The sequence below is a fragment of the Eumetopias jubatus genome, unplaced genomic scaffold (genome assembly GCF_037043125.1).
Source record: "Eumetopias jubatus isolate StellerSeaLion01/CBP00866 unplaced genomic scaffold, mEumJub1_p1.0 scaffold_3, whole genome shotgun sequence".
Taxonomy (NCBI): Eukaryota; Metazoa; Chordata; class Mammalia; order Carnivora; family Otariidae; genus Eumetopias; species Eumetopias jubatus.
The window spans coordinates 66599152-66617055 of NW_028274809.1; the positions used below are offsets into that span (position 1 = coordinate 66599152).

The window sequence follows — 17904 nt, forward strand, 5'->3', positions numbered from 1 at the left end:
AGAGAAACAAAGAAAATGAATTCCAGACTCTAAATACAATCATATTCTACTTCAATTCAATTCCTTTCAATCTCTTGATAGAGAATTATATTATATCATACAAAAACTTACTTGTAGTAACACTTATCAGATTTTCATATGGTAAAATGGCATTCTTGGATTAGGTTTTCATGCAGAATTCAAATATGTATTGTTCACAGGCCACATTTAAAGGCTGGATGGATATTATGTATGCAGCTGTTGATTCACGAGATGTAAGTATCACACAAATACTATTTATAGTTACAAGATTTTCCATAGTGAACATTTGTAATAATTTAAGTGAATGACCAGGAATTTTATACTAGATGCAATCAGGACATTTATAATTGCATACAAAAATGATCCTCTTAAGTTAATGCATTTCAATAAAGATGATATTTTGATTAATATATGTCTGATATGCATATCTAATATGTATCAGATGCATGGATCAGAAGACATCAAACTGGTTCATAAATGAGACTCAAGATCGAGAACATTGGTCATGAGAAAGTAACTTGCCTCTCCCTATTCCTGGAGAGTATGATAAATCAGAGTTTGTGAAGTAACTTCCAAAAATACCATGAAAAAAGCAAGCAAGTTTCAGGGAAACTCAATTTTGAAAATAGAAATTAAAAAAAATTCCTCAGAACATATATGCATTCCTCTTAGAAGCTGATATTCTATTAGTAAAGCCTTATCTTCAAGAACCAACATCTCCAGACCCAAATTTAAAATGTTGCAAAAAAAAAATTATAAAACTAATAATAGGTTCAAAACATTTCTTGTTATACCCCTGTTATTTACTCTAAAGAAAATGTACAGGTAAACCACAATGGAAAAATAGATTCAAGAACAAGCATAAAAATTATAAACTTTGCATTATCCTAGATCATACTAGTTTGAAAAAAGAACTTTTTTGCAGAACAGTATCTCAGGGAAAGGCAAAAATAACTCTAGATTAACAACACTCACCAAATTGTTAACTTAGTTTAAGTATTTATTATGTTTTTAAATATTATTAAATATTTTCAATACTATTTAGGTAAAACTTCAGCCTGTATATGAAGAAAATCTATACATGTATTTATACTTCGTCATCTTTATCATCTTTGGGTCATTCTTCACTCTGAATCTATTCATTGGTGTAATCATAGATAACTTCAACCAACAGAAAAAGAAGATAAGTATTCCTCAGCTCTCAACTTTCCCCATTCTGAGGTTCTGTCTGTTGTACTGCCAAATATTCAGGATACTCATAGTCAAGACAGACTTAGATCACTTTTATATTCTTTTCAGTTCACTATGAGGTCAGTTCAGCTGCAGAGTTTCCAGTCTCTAGTTGGTGGCTCCTCTCTAGGTTCATCCTCTGCAGAGCTGCTATAGTGTCTTTGTGACAAAAAATGGGACCACTGCTTCAAAGCATCCAGTGGGTCTCCCCTAATGCTTCACCCTTGCTTATGGAGAATTTCAGGAATTATTTCCACCCAGTTTTCTAGCTTCATTTTCTCTCACAACACATCTCTGTATCTACTTCCCTACTCCTCAGTCAATATCTGCCATCACCACTATCACACGTTACACACACAGCTACATGGATTTTTTTGTCCTTTCTGTACAAGCCACGCTCTTGTACCTCCATGACTTTACAGAGGGTACTTTCTTTTCCTGGAATGCTTTGCCTAGCATACCTCTAATCATGTTAAGGCCTAGCTTAAGGGTATCGTCCTATATAAAGCCTGTTTCTGAGTCTTCAGGGTTTATTTTGATCTGCAATACTTTTTTATATATCCTTATACATTTTCTACCTGTTTTCATTTTCCTACTCCACATGACAACAAGATATTGGTGTCTCATATATCTATTTAATTTTGATAACAGTTATATTTTCTAGCACATGGAAAATACTTAAAATTATTGAATAAAGAAGGAAAACAGTGAAATGGGCTAAGAAAACATTTTTTCTTTCACAAAAATATATTTGAGATGCCTAAGCCTCTTTCTAAACATAATGTAATCAAATTAGGATCCTGTACTAATCAGAGATTTATGTGATTATAGGTTTTACATAATAGTAAAGTCCTCAGAATTTCACATATATATATGGGATAATATCCATTTAAAAATTGAGAAAAGACTAAAGACTCAGAAATATTTTTGTACACGTGCTGTTGTAACACATGTTGAGATTATAACCAGTTTTATACCGTATCTTTACTTTGGAGGTCAAGACATCTTTATGACAGAGGAACAGAAAAAATACTATAATGCAATGAAGAAACTTGGATCCAAGAAACCTCAGAAGCCCATACCTCGACCAGCAGTAAGAATTACTCATCTTCTTTAATATTCTAAACTTAATTTCCATATGATGAAATTGGCAGTGCTCTGGATGAGAACATACTGAGTGATATCACCACTGTATAATATGCCCTAATTGTAAAGTTCATATTGTTTAACACCATTCACAACTGCCACACTCAATAAGAATTACTAAGTTCTTAAAAAGGAAGTAATGCTCTTTACAGTTTGTCAATTGAAAACATCCAACTTGAGGTTCCCAATAACTGCTTCCAAGGCAGCCTTCATATTCCTGCTGCCACCTACTGCTTCCAAGAATGTACCCAATCTTGTTACATGGCATTCTCTTGCCATTTAAATAGATGGAGTCTGGAAAACTCCCATCCTACCCCATCACTTCCCTCTGTACTATTTGCTCTCTCCATTTGTATGACTAGAAAATACTCTTAACCTTCTTAGGAAGGAAAAGGGTATCATCAAAATAGTTTGTTTCATCAAATACAGAAAAAAGAAAAAGGCTTAATCAGAATGCATACTATGTAGAGCTTCATAATATATGAAAAGCCATAATAACGATGGGTTACGTTCATAGAGCTGTACTCTAACTTATCTATCTTAGATGGGTGAGGAATAAGGAAACTGAGGCCCCCCAAAAATCGTACCCAAAGTCATAAAGCCTGTAATTGCCAGAACTGGGACTCAACAAGCCCTCATGAATCCTATCAATGACTTCAGTTTACCATATTTTTAAGAGTTTTGGAATTGAGGTTGGAAGCAACCAAGGAGAGAGGTAGGGCAGGATACACAAAAGACCATAAATCTGCTTTACTTAAGGTCATTTAAATATATTTAAAAGAAGGAAACGGTCAATTCATGAAACTGATCTTCAGTAAGCTATGAAATTTTATTTTTTATTTTTATTCTAAATTATTAAAGTTATTTCCCTAATAGAACTATATTTAGTGACCATAAGTGTATGTGACTCCTGAGATGATTGCTAATAAGACAAAAAAAAAATGTCATGCATTTTTGTTGAAGCATAGAGAAAGAACAGATGAAGAAAGATAGATAAATAACAAATACACAGACACACATAGTTAGAAGTAGAATAGATAATGACTGACATATTTTGAAAGAGGGAGAGATGGAAAAAATATATAATATATAATATACATATATATGATATATAATATATATAATATATATAATATATAAACCAAAATTCCTAAAGTATTGATAAATGAATTAGGGTAGTCATCCATCTAAAAGTCTGTCTGTATCAACCTACTTTGTAAATCTTCATTATGTTTTCATAATTTTTGTAAAACTTGTAAAAATTATAATTTTTTTAAATCAAGCAAAGCCCATGCATATTAATAGCCAATTGCCACCAATTTATGTCTTACTGAGTTTTGTCTTCCCAGGAAACTTAAATATATCAAATATGTTTTGTTCTTATCATATGACTTTTTTCATTTCCTTCTCGTATTTTAATGTGAAGAGACATGGAGCACAAAGAACTGTTTGGACTACTGTGAAAAGGGTGTATATCTCATGGCCATATATGAAGGACTTCACCTGCAGTTTTACTAGATCATTATTTATGAAATATGCATATTAACCTTCTCTCTCCTCTCTTTCCAGAACAAATTCCAAGGAATGGTCTTTGATTTTGTAACCAGACAAGTCTTTGATATCAGCATCATGATCCTCATCTGCCTCAACATGGTCACCATGATGGTGGAAACTGATGACCAGAGCAAATATATGACTCTAGTTTTGTCCCGGATCAACCTTGTGTTCATTATCCTGTTCACTGGAGAATTTGTGCTAAAGCTCATTTCTCTCAGATACTACTACTTCACCATCGGCTGGAACATATTTGATTTTGTGGTGGTGATTCTCTCCATTGTAGGTAAGAATAGTTTAATTACAGAGAGGTACCATTGTAGGTAAAGCTCCCCAAAGCCTGACAGCTGTGCAACACGGAAATGAGATCTGAGAATGTTAATGTGTAATTCTAAAGTTTACCACTACTGCTCATTTTCCTCTAACTGAAGAATGTAGGTATTCAAAAATAGCAAACAATATATTTAGAGATTTCAGAAATAATCTTTGTTTGTAATCAGCACATTTCGTGTGTGGGGATAACTTTCCATAGTAAATGAGTGTATATAATCTTAAATTGCCATGACACTCTGAGATTATTTAATTTGTTGGCTTTTCCAAAAATCTATATTGGGTTTATAACGTTATAGAATCATTTAGTAAAATTCTGTAATCTTTAATTACTAATATTAAGGAGTGGACCCAAATATTTAGTAAAAGTTTATACTCATAACAATCTTGCTGTTATCATAAACCTTGCAAAGATAAAGCATTCATATAAACATAAAATATTCACTGTTTAGCTGATTTCTATATTTTTCTATAGGTATGTTTCTGGCTGAGCTGATAGAAAAATACTTTGTGTCCCCTACCCTGTTCCGAGTGATCCGGCTCGCCAGGATTGGTCGAATCTTGCGTCTGATCAAAGGGGCCAAGGGAATCCGCACGCTGCTCTTTGCTCTGATGATGTCCCTTCCTGCCTTGTTTAACATCGGCCTCCTGCTCTTCCTGGTCATGTTCATCTACGCCATCTTCGGAATGTCCAACTTTGCCTATGTTAAAAAGGAAGCTGGAATTGATGACATGTTCAACTTTGAGACCTTCGGCAACAGCATGATCTGCCTGTTCCAAATTACCACCTCTGCTGGCTGGGATGGATTGCTAGCACCTATTCTCAACAGTGCACCGCCTGACTGTGATCCTGATACAATTCACCCTGGAAGTTCAGTTAAGGGAGACTGTGGGAACCCATCTGTCGGGATTTTCTTTTTTGTCAGTTACATCATCATATCATTTCTGGTTGTGGTGAACATGTACATCGCTGTCATCCTGGAGAACTTCAGTGTTGCTACTGAAGAAAGTGCCGAGCCCCTGAGTGAGGATGACTTTGAGATGTTCTACGAGGTTTGGGAAAAGTTTGATCCCGACGCCACCCAGTTTATAGAGTTCTCCAAGCTCTCTGATTTTGCAGCTGCCCTGGATCCTCCTCTTCTCATAGCAAAACCAAACAAAGTCCAGCTCATCGCCATGGACCTGCCCATGGTCAGTGGGGACCGGATCCACTGCCTCGACATTTTATTTGCCTTTACAAAGCGTGTTTTGGGTGAGAGTGGAGAGATGGATGCCCTTCGAATACAGATGGAAGACCGGTTCATGGCATCGAACCCCTCCAAAGTCTCCTATGAACCCATCACAACCACTTTAAAACGCAAACAAGAGGAGGTGTCTGCTGCTATCATTCAGCGTAATTTCAGATGTTATCTTTTAAGACAAAGGTTAAAAAAGGTATCAAGTGAATATAACAAAGAGGCAATTAAAGGAAGGATTGACTTACCTATCAAAGAAGACATGATTATTGACAAATTAAATGGAAACTGCACCCCAGAGAAAACAGATGGAAGTTCCTCTACCACATCTCCTCCTTCCTATGATAGTGTAACAAAGCCAGACAAAGAAAAGTTTGAGAAAGACAAACCAGAAAAAGAAAGCAAAGGGAAAGAGGTCAGGGAAAATCAAAAGTAAAAAAGAAACAAAGAATTATCTTTGTGATCAATTGTTTACAGCCTACGATGGTAAAGTCTATGTGTCAACTGGACTCCCAGAGGAGGTCTATGCCAAACTGACTGTTTTAATAAATACTCATGGTCAGTGCCTATAACAAGACAGTGACCTCTCCATCACTACAACTCTGTGAGTCAGGGTATCAACAAGATTGACAAGAGGTTGCTGTTTTCATTACCAGCTGACACTGCTGAAGAGAAACTCAATGGCTATCTAGACTGTAGGGATAATTGTGCAAAGTGATCGCTGTAACTACACCAAACACCTTTAGTACAGTACTTGCATCCCCTCTATTTTTAACTTCCATATCTGCCATATTTTTACAAAATTTGTTCTAGTGGATTTCCTTGCTCCCTAATTCATAGTTTATTCATAATACTTATGTCACTATTTTTGTAAATGCAAGTTGAGAAAAAAGCATATAAGAGCCCTGTGTTCCTACTCCATAAGTCTCTCGAATAATTAGCAAAAGTGTTTTGAGAGATAAAATTCGTGCTCAAAACCAGAAAAAAATATTCTAAGATCATTAATTTCAGGTACTTCCATTTTCTAGATGGCTTTAATTTTGAAAGTGTTTTAGTCTGTTACATTTGTTTATATCTGAACAGTTATGTGCCTGTAAAGTCCCCTGTAATTTTTAAAGGATTATTTTTATGCAAATATTGTTTCCAAAAGTGCAAATTTTATTCTAAGTTCCAGAGCTCTATATTTAATTTGGTTAAATGCTTTCCAAAAATAAAATGAAAAAAATCTAGAAAAAATATATCTAAAGTGTCACTTTAGAATAGTTGTCCCACTTTCTGCTGCAGTATTGCTTTGCCATCTTCTACTCTCAGCAAAGCTGATATTTTATGTCAATTCAACACACCCTGTTATGTAAATAGTTATTTTATCCAGTGGTGCATGTTTGGGCAGGAATATATATATATAATATATATTATATATATATATATTCTGCTAAACAACATCTATTAAATCAAATATGTACCACAGTGTATGTGTCTTTTGCAAGCTTCCAACAGGGATGTATCCTGTACCATTCATTAAACATAAATAGTTCGTAGACTATCACTAATGCATGTTAATATTGCCTATGCTGCTCTATTTTACTCAACACATTCTTCACAAGCCTTGGTTAGAAGTCACATGTTGGTAGAGTGAATTCAAACAGCTCTATCCAGTATGTCAAGCAGAATAGCTTGCAGTTACTTAAAAGTACCTTTACTTTTGCATTTTTAATTCAACTTGAGTGTCACATGGTGTCTCTCTATATTTCAAAGAAACACACTGAGTACTGCCTATTGTCAAAACCTATACTTCATATTTTGCTAAAAATATGTCCAAAACTTGTTTAAATATAAATAATGTAAAAATATGATCAATTTTATTTGTTGCATTTTGTACATAAGAAAATTATTTTCAGGTTGATGACATGGCAATTTATTTTACTTTATGCTTTTGCTTTTTATTTTTAATCACAACTCCAAACTTTTGAATCCATAAGACTTTTCAATGAATAATTTCCTAAAATAAAAGTTAGACAATGGGTTTTGTGGATTTCTTTGTTATAATATATTTTCTACCATTCCAATAGGAGATACATTGGTCAATATTCAAACTTAGATCATTTTTTACCAACTATGGTTGCCTCAATATTACCCATTATTCATGGAAATTTTTTTTTACTCAAACTTTTGTAGTATTTGCTTATGCAGACTAGTCTTATTTTTTTAATTCTTGCTACACTAGAGCTATTAGAGGAATAACATGGGCTCTGTCCTTTTTAGCCATGAACAAAGTGGCAAAGTTGTGCAATTACCTAACATGATATAAATTTTTGTTTTTTGCACAAACCAAAAGTTTAATGTTAACCTTTTACAAAACTATTTACTTGTAGTGTACTAATGAACTGCATGCAGGGAATTGCTATTACTAAAAAGAATGGTGAGCTACGTCATTATTGAGCCAAAAGAATAAATATTTCATTTTTTATTATATTTAACTTCTTGGCCTCTGTTTTTTTTTTAATTGATGGATGTTTAAAATATACATAATTAATGACACCTGTACTTGATATGACATTTGTATACATAAAAGTTCACATAGATTTTATAACAACTTAATATATGATCCACCAAGAAGTACTACAGAATAAAAGCTATGAAAAGCAGTTTTTGTGAACTTTTTTGTGTGCAAAGGATCAAATCCACATGTTCCAACTTGCAGTTTCAATAACAGTAGCCATTGACAATGGCTGTCAATACCAATTACTTCCCTTGGCTGTACGCATTTTAACCTCAACTCCTCTCAGTGTTATTGATGACATTGCCAAACTTCTTGGTAGGTAGCAAAGGTTATAAACTGTTATTTAAATGTGTTTTATGAACTCCTATTTACATATAAAGTATTAATGATAATGATGCAGTGATTGAAAATTTATGTTAACATTTTTTTTCAGGGCCCTTGGATTTATGTCATTCTCAAAACAAAATGTTTACTCTCAGTGGAAAACCCCGTTGTTAAGGCGAAGTAGATCTAAATATGCATTTCATAATTTCCTTAATGTAAATGATATAAACTGACTTCAGAGGAATTCATTGGCTTCTTTCTGCTAAAGTCAATTTTCAGATCTCACCAACACCACAGAGAAGCCAAGTGTAACTTTGTAAAACCCTTAGCCGTTTTAGGCATCCCATTGTATAATCTTAGCCAAGTATTCTATTAATTGATATGCATTATAGCTAAATGATTATCTTCTAAAATAATCACAAGAGCCTTCAGCTGAAAAAAAATGCTTTAAAAAATATACCTATCTAGCTAACAGATAATCTGAAAATACTGTTCAGATATAGAGCTGTTAATATAGTTTAATAGATTTTTTAAATAACTAATTCCACAAGAAAAATCCTTCAATTATTGAACTTCATGACAAAATTCTGTTTGAAATAACATACTAGAAAAAAAATTTAAAAATAACATACTAGAAATAATCAACTTAGACAGAGAAATAATAATACTAAGAAATTAAGGTAACTTAAACTCACCAATAAGTGATACTGAATGGCTGCCCTTTAGTGAGGGAAGAACATTTGTATGGAGGAAGAAAATGGGTATTCCAGTTTTTAAATATTCTAGCGAAAAGATAATGGCTATATAAATTTATATGTTTACTAATTTCCAAATAACTAGAATACAATAAAATAACATGAAAATCACTCTTGTGCATTTCAAAACATTCAGTAGTAATCATAAAGAAAGTTCTTGCTGATCATTTTTGCAGAAATGGAAAATACCAAAAAGACTGAACCAAGAGTTCCAACACTTGTCTTTCAATATCAGTTCTGGCATCAAATTAGCAATGTTAATTCAGACAAATCAAATTCTGGCCCCTCAGATTCCTCCTCTGTTGAATGAGGCTATTGGCTCTAGTAGGTCTTTAATTCTAAAATCCTATGTTCAAAGTCAACTTGTCTATTCAAAGGGATTAATCTTCTCTATACGGGTAATACTTAAGGAAAAAAATATGAATTGTCAATAAACCTTTTAAAATATTATTCAGATAAGTTAAATAGAAACACAAGGCTTTCACTTTAGCCCTATTAAGAAAAAAGTTTTCTTGTCCTCAAAGATTTTATGCCACAAAGTGAAGGATGCGTTAAATAAATGAAAGAACGGCTATCATTTCTTCTTTATGGTGTTACAGATTTTTAAAAGACAACACCTGATATATAACAAAAATGAGGGGCACCTGGATGGCTCAGTCAGCTAAGCGTCTGCCTTTGACTTGGGTCATGATCTCAGGGTCCTGGGATGGAGCCCTGCATGGAGCTCCCTGCTCAGTGGGGAGTCTACTTCTCCCTCTCCCTCTGCCACTCCCCCTGCTTGTGTTCTCTCACTCTCTCTCTCATATAAAGATATCAATAAAATCTTTATATATATATATATGTATATATATATAACAAAAGCGATTAAAACAAAGCCACTAAAAAATTTACAACTTTACTTGTAAAATTGTCTAGAACCACAAGTGTATTTGCTTCTTCTTCGTCATTAACATTTGCCACAAAACTTCAAGATGGGCTTAAGTCTTATATTCCCTAGAGTACTGTTTTTATTACAAAAAAGTAAAAGACACACATCATTTTCTTATACTAACATCTAAAACATCTTTTTTTTTCAAAAACTTTTGTTGTTACTGAGTCCTATGGATCCTTTTGTCAGCAGAATTTCTCCCCTCCTCTTCTCTGCAGAATCTCTCTGCTCTCCATAATTTAGCCAGATGACATACTGAAGTACATATCTGAAATCTTCTAAACCTGACAGCACCTCATTGCTCAGAAAATCAATTTCCCCTTCCATTATGGAGTGAAAACAAACAAACAAATCTTGGCCACCACTCAACAACTCATGCCTCCTACCCCTCAGAATCACACACTCTCCAGTTACATAATGTTTTGACATCTCTCCTGTCTTGGACATCTGTCTACTGTCTTTGCCTGAAATGTCCTACCCTCTCTTTTTTCCCCCTGGCAAATCATTGCTTATCTTTCAAGAACTGGCTCAAGTATCATCATTATTTAGGAAGCTTCCTCAAGAGTTCCCCAAGTAGAAATAAATCATTTCTCCTCAGACTTCCTAATGTGATCATACTGTGCTGTATTACCTCCTTTGCATTTATCTCTTCTTAATAGATTGTAGCACATCCAATGTATGGGACACATGTCATTAATTTCGTCACCGTTCTTTCCTTTAGGACTAGCAGAATATGTGACTATCAATGTTCAGATATATTGCTAGTATAATTGATTCTTGCAGAAACACACAAATATATTTAAGTGCCAAACAAGAAATACTAATAAGCTTTTTCAGACCTTACGGAGGACAATTCTCAAATTCAGTAACATGTAAATTCAGACAATCCACCTTTATAATCAGCTAAATATATACAAATATCTTGGAAATACTGTACACCTAGTAACTATGTTTACAAGTAATGTTTTTACCTAACAAAAACTACTGAAACAAAAACTCTATCAGTGAAATAATTAACTCTATCAGTGAAATAATCTTATTGAGTTATCTTCAATAGATACATATTGCATAGATAAAAAGAGACTCAGGTTTTATCTCACTATCTTGTAGATAATCTTAACTTTAATAATTCATGAGTACACTGGTAATACACTAATAACTTCAGGAATTTGCTGGATATATGTCTATTTCACCATATAATGGGACAACTATCCTAACCTCCCCCATCATAAAATATCTAAAAAACGAGGCTAAAATATTGTTAAAAGACCATTTTTAATGTACAGTTGGGCTTACAAGAAACCAAGGGAAATTCCCTGGGGCTAATGGAGAAAGGCAAGCAAACACTGAAGTCAGATGATACTTGGTGGGCTTCTATTGATCCCAGTGACCTACAGCTTGGTTTAAATTGCCTATGTACAAGAAACAGAACACAAAGATTTGGCTCCAGTATGGATTAGAGAGCCTGAATAAATTCAAGGCACATAAAAGCTACATGCTTTTTTTTCCCAAAAGCTACACACTTAATAAAAGTATTTTCAAAAATCAATATTGCAAAAGCAGACAGGAAGGCAACTTGGCAAGCAAATTTTTCTGTCTTGTCTTAGCTCTGAGTTTATGCAGAAAAGCCTCTCTTCAGACTCGTAGCTATTGGTCCAGAATCCACCTCGGTTTATGGCCCAAATTTATATTATCTGCCTAGTACAGAATACTACAAGCCAAAAATTCAAGTTGCTAGTGGTTCCAGGCTTCTGAGAGAAACTAACTGAAATCCTTTCTGAAAGACCACACCTCTGCCCAGGCCTCAAAGATTTCCCACAAAGAAAGTTCAAGAAACATGAAATCACAGTAAGAGAAATAACCAAACAATGAGAAAACAGAGCTGCCAGATGAGAGAGGAGAACTTATCAACAAATTCTTCAGATATAGGATGTAAGTATATTTAATAACATTTTTAAAAGAGGAATTAGGGGTGCCTGGGTGGCTCAGTCAGTTAAGCGTCTGCCTTAGGCTCAGGTCATGATCCCAGGGTCATGGGATCGAGCCCCACGTCGGGCTCCCTACTCAGCATGGAGCCTGCTTCTTCCTCTTCCTCTGCCTGCTGCTCTGCCTACTTGTGCTCTCTATCTCTCTATCAAATAAATAAATAAAATCTTTAAAAATAATAATAATAAATAAAAAGAGGGATTAAAGTATGAATAATGGTGAGAAATAAAATTTATAAAACATACTTGAATATTATGCCATTTCTAGAAATAAAGAAAGTAAAACCATCTGTAAGACTTAAATACCGGGTTACATGGAACTGAAGAGAGAAATCATTAATTAGAATCTGAAAAACTTACAAGCAAAACAGCAGAGGCAAAAAGGTAAAATGTATGAAACCCTTAAGAGAATAGAAAATTTCGGTAAAGGTGAGAAGGTACAAAATACCTGGAATTCCAAAAGAAGAATTAACATATTAGGCGGAAGTGAATATTTGATTACAAAGTGATTAAGCATTCCTTATTATTGATAACGGACACAAATCCTAACATTCAGGAATCACAAAAATCCTAACTAAAATAAAAGAAAACCATATCCAGGCAACTCTTAATAAAATTTCAAGACAATAAAGTACAAGAGAAAACCTTAAAACTAAATAGGATAAGAAGACACAACAGAACAATTCAACTGTAACAGCAATAACAAAAATATTGTAAGAAAATGTCCGTTAAAACTAGTTATTTTATGGTCAGAAAAAAATATCTTTAAGAATAAAAAAAGAGGAGCACCTGAGTGGCTCAGTCGGTTAGGCATCTACTTTCGGCTCAGGTCATGATCCCAGGGTTCTGGGATCGATCCCCACATCAGGCTCCCTGCTCGGCCGGGAGTTTGCTTCTCCCTCTCCCCCGTCCCCTCTCCGCTCACGCTTTCTCTCTGTCTCACTAAAATAAATAAATAAAATCTTAAAAAAAAAAAGAAATGAAAAAATTTGTTACTGAGAGTTCAAGAATTCTAATTGTATTGTTCAGGAGGATGATAAAGATAGTAACTTTTAATTTTGCTTAGAATGCTTACTAAAATTTCAAGGGTATACATGGAAAGACAAATGGGATAAAATGATTAAAAGGGTACAGAAGAAAAATGAAATACCTTGACATTTAATAAACTTAAAAGCACAAGGAGGAGAAAAATATGAAAAATAAGACAAATGGAAAGTACACAATAACCTGGTAGAAATTAGTAATAGCCCATTAGGAGTGCTTACTATGTTCTAATCATTTTTTCAAATACCTTACATGATAATTCTCATATTATCCCCATTAAGATAAGAACTATTTGAAGAAACTAAGACATGGAATATTCTCAAATTGCCCAAGGGATGCATTGTTAGGAAGAAGAACAACAGGGATATTAATCCAGGAAATCTGGCTCCAGATACAATCTTTTAATCACTGTATCATAGCACTTGACACCCAAAATGATGGTGCTACACAACTCTACATGAAAAATCACACTGTATGGGATGCCTGGGTGGCTCTGTCGGTTAAGCATCTGCCTTCAGCTCAGGTCACGATCCCAGGGTCCTGGAATCAAGTCCCATATTGGGCTCCTTGCTCAGTGGGGAGCCTGTTTCGCCCTCTGCCTGCCGCTCCCCCTGCTTATATGCTCTCTCCCGCTCTCTCTCCCTCTCCCTCACACACAAATAAATAAATAAAATCTGTAAAAAAAAAAGAAAAAGCACACTGTACTCCAAAAATGGTATACTCTGGAGAACAGCTCCAACAGAGAATACAATGTAACAACATGGCATTGGTGATATCTATAAAAACATATCAATAATGTGCCAATAACTACTACAAAGTACATTGAACTGTTCAATTAAAAGGCAAATCAGGTTGATTTTAAAAGGCAGCTATTTAAAATAAATAAACCTAAAACATAAAAATTCAGAAAAGTGAAAAAGTAACAGGATTGGAAAAATATCAAATACTAACAAATACTCATTAAGGAAATTGAGAAAGACACAAAGAAATGGAAAAACGTTCCATGTTTGTTTCTTTTGCTGTGGAAAAGCTTTTTATTTTGGTGTCGTCCCAGTAGTTCATTTTTGCTTTTGTTTCCCTTGCCTTAGGAGACATATCTAGAAAAATGGTGCTATAGCCAATGTCAGAGAAATTACTGCCTGTGCCCTCTTCTAGGATTTTTATGGTTTCAGGTCTAATATTTAGGTCTTTAATCCATTTTGAATTTATTTTTGTGTATGGTGTAAGATGGTGGTCCAGTTTCATTCTTTTGCATATAGCTGTCTAATTTTCCCAACACCATTTGTTGAAGAGACTGTCTTTTTCCCATTGTATAGTCTTGCCTCCTCTGTCATAGATTAATTGAACATATAGTCATGGGTTTACTTCTGGTCTCTCTATTCTGTTCTATTGATCTACATGTCTATTTTTGTGCCAGTATCATATTGTTTTGATCACTACAGCTTTGAAGTGTATCTTGAAATCTGAGATTGTGATACCTCCAGTTTTGTTCTTCTTTTTCAAGACTGCTTAGTAATTCCACTACTGGGTATCTACCCAAACACAAATTCAAAGAGATACATGTACCCCGATGTTTACTGCAGCATTATTTACAACAGTCAAGATATGGAAGCAACCCAAGTGTCCAATGATACATGAATGGATATAGAAGATGTGGTATACACATACAATAGAATATTACTTAGCTATAAGAAAGAATGAGATCCCGCCATTTGTAACAATAGGGATGGATCTAGTGGGTATAATGCTAAGTGAAATAAGTCAGTCAAAGAAAGATGAATACCATATGATTTCACTCTATTGTGGAATTTAAGAAACAAAACAAAGAAAGAAAGAGAAAAAGAGACAAACAAACAAGACTGTTAAATATAGAGAACAAACTGGTGGTTGCCAGAAGTGACATGGGTAAGTGGATGGGGAAACAGGTGAAGGGGATTAAGAGGACAATTACCTTGATGAGCACTGAATAATGCATAGAATTGCTGAATCCCTATATTATACACCTGAAACTAATATAACACCATATGTTAATTATACTGGAATTTTTTTATTAATTTTATTTTATTAAGTTATGTTAGTCACCATACATCATTAGCTTTTGATGTAGTGTTACATGATTCATTGTTTGGATATAACACCCAGTGCTCCATTTAGTACGTGGCCTCTTTAATACCCATCACCAGGCTAACGCATCCCCCCACCCCCCTCCCCTCTAGAACCCTCAGTTTGTTTCTCAGAGTCCACAGTCTCTCACGGTTCATCTCCCCCCTCCAATTCCCCCCCTTCATTTTTCCCTTCCTACTATCTTCTTGTTTGTTTTTTTTTTAACATATAATGTATTATTTGTTTCAAAGATACAGGTCTGTGATTCATCTATACTGGAATTTTTTTAAAAAGTACAAATCTTATCTACTAAAATTTACACAACATTGCTGAAAACAATTAAAGAAGATCTAAGTAAAAAATTTAAAAATTTTTAAAAATGAAAACTAGAAAATAGAGTTTGATAATATAAAATCACTACACTATAGTAATTGTGAAATGAAGCTAAAGTGGTACTTAGAGATAAATTTATAAACAGAAATCTTTTTGTTAGAAAATAAAGATGGCTAAAACTTAGTGAGCTGAGGAATAATTTAAAAAAAAGGGAATAATTCCAAGGCAATTAGAAGCAAGATGATTGACAGATAGATAGAAAGAAAGAAAACTTAATGAAATACAAAAAAAAAATATGTATTAGAATGAACAAAGACAAAATGAACAAAAATAAAATTGGTTCTTAGAAATAAAATGAATATAATTTAGGGCACCTAGGTGACTCAGTCAGTTAAGCATCTACCTTCATGATCTCAGGGTCCTGGGATCAAGCCCCACATTGGGCTCCTTGCTCAGTGGGGAGCCTGCTTCTCCCTCTCCCTCTGCCTGCTATTTCACCTGCTTGTGCCCTCTTTCTGTCAAATAAATAAATAAAATCTTAAAAAAAATTAATATATTTTAAACCTCTGGCAAGACTGACCAAAAAAGGTAAATGATATGAGGAATAAAAAAGGCACAAAATCACAGGTAGTGCTGATATTAAAATAATAATAATGGAAAAAATGCAATAGACTGCTTTACACAAAAGTTTTCAAAAATAGGCAAAATAAATACATTCTGAGAAAATTAGCACACCAACAGTGAAAGTAAAAAAGTAACAAAAAGTTTTATAAAACTTCTAATTTTTAAGAAGTTTAATTAATAGTTAAAATCATTGCCCGCCCAACCTACAGAGACTAGACATATATGGTATCAAATTTTAAGTAAAAGATAATCATATAAAAACTCTTCCACAGATTAGAAAAAGAAAAAAAAACATGCCCAAACCCATCCTAGAAGCTAAACTAAATGTTGATACCAAACCTAGACAAGGACAGCAGCAGAAAGAAAAATTATTGGCCAATCTTACTCTTAACATAAATGAAAAAAAAAATACATATATATATATAAAATCCAAATCCATCAATATATTAAAAATGTAAAATAGATGCATCTTTTAGAATGGCAGAGTAAGAGACTCAGAGGATTCTCTCACTAGCAAAACAACTATTTAAGTGGTGAAAATTATTAAGAACAATTATTTAACTTCTAGAAATTCTCTTAAGAGTAAGTATATAGTGAAGTGAGAAACATTTTTTCAAGAAAATCTACTAAATATCATTAAGAACCGTGAGAGTCTGTGGCATCTGAGCCACAACTCACTGTCTTCCCCTGCTCCCAGTTCCATGTTACAAAAGCTTTATCCTGGGCACTCCAAGAACACAGGACTCCCTCTGCCCCAGTGCCCAGTCAGAGGAACAAGCTGCCTTCATTTCTCATCCCCACCCCCATTCCCACCCCCCAGCCACATACTGCAGAAATTCTATTCCAAATAGGCCTGAGAGGACTGGATAACTCTTCCCCAAGCCAGTCCCATCTGCAGAGTGGAAGTGCTATTCCATGCCTGGCAGGCCAAAAATCCTGGTGTCCCACTACAGCTTATTCACAGGGCACTGCTTCCTCTCCAGGTAGGGTAAATCTATAAGGGGGACTGCCACTCACCATAGAGTGCCCACTCCTCAAGCATGACTCTGCCTCCAATTCAGTTGCAGTGGCATGGGGATTCTGTCCAGAGAAGGCGGCAGGCCATAGGAGACAAAGAGCTCCACAACATTCCTGAGAGAACTGACTTTATTTGGAACAGAAAGTGCAGAACTCCATGTCTAAGAGTGTTATAGAAAACAACAGATATCTTGGTGGACATTTATTAAGAGAATGCTAGTAGCTCCGTTTTATTCGGAGTTAATTGGACAGTTAGGTAGTCAGGGCCAGGGTCCCCAGCAAGAAAATATGGAGTCAGGACAGCTAAGATACAACAGCACTGACGTCCTGTTTTACAGCTAAGACAGGACCACACTAGCGTTCTGTTTTGCAGCCTCTGCAGAAATGACTTGTGCAAAACATTCCAAAATAAGACAATTAAGTGCAAGGCATTTGTCCCTGTCACGGGCAAGGGGCAGTTAAAAGACATAAGCCCCCAGATGACAGCAAAAAAGACCATCAGCACGTCGACATTAACCTAATAGGTAGACAGATACCTGACCAAAACCCTGATTGCACAACTCAGCACACCCTGATTGCTTAAGATAGTTCCAAACCCCTACACTTAGAAAATCCAAGGGCAACCCTCTCTAGCCCCCCCTCGCTCTCCAAGAGCTTTATACTATCCCTCAATAAACTTTGCTTTGCTGCCCACCACCCTTCATCTGGTCTACCTCTTCATTCTTCAAAGCAGCAGCCTGACCAAGAACCACCCCCACTAAAGGCAGAGAGTTCC

General features: G+C 34.8%; 1 protein-coding gene across 7 annotated transcripts in view; it reads left to right on the forward strand.

The window, feature by feature from the left end:
• Nucleotides 1–5952, forward strand: part of LOC114223176 (sodium channel protein type 3 subunit alpha) — a 79644-nt gene extending 73692 nt beyond the window's left edge. For all 7 annotated transcript variants that reach the window (XM_028121980.2, XM_028122021.2, XM_028121963.2 and 4 more), the window contains exons 22-26: nucleotides 201–254; nucleotides 1067–1204; nucleotides 2240–2344; nucleotides 3967–4237; nucleotides 4757–5952. In XM_028121980.2, coding sequence (XP_027977781.1) covers nucleotides 201–254; nucleotides 1067–1204; nucleotides 2240–2344; nucleotides 3967–4237; nucleotides 4757–5952 — 1764 coding nt within the window. The remainder of the gene's footprint in view (nucleotides 1–200; nucleotides 255–1066; nucleotides 1205–2239; nucleotides 2345–3966; nucleotides 4238–4756) is intronic.
• The last annotated feature ends 11952 nt before the right edge of the window (nucleotides 5953–17904 follow it).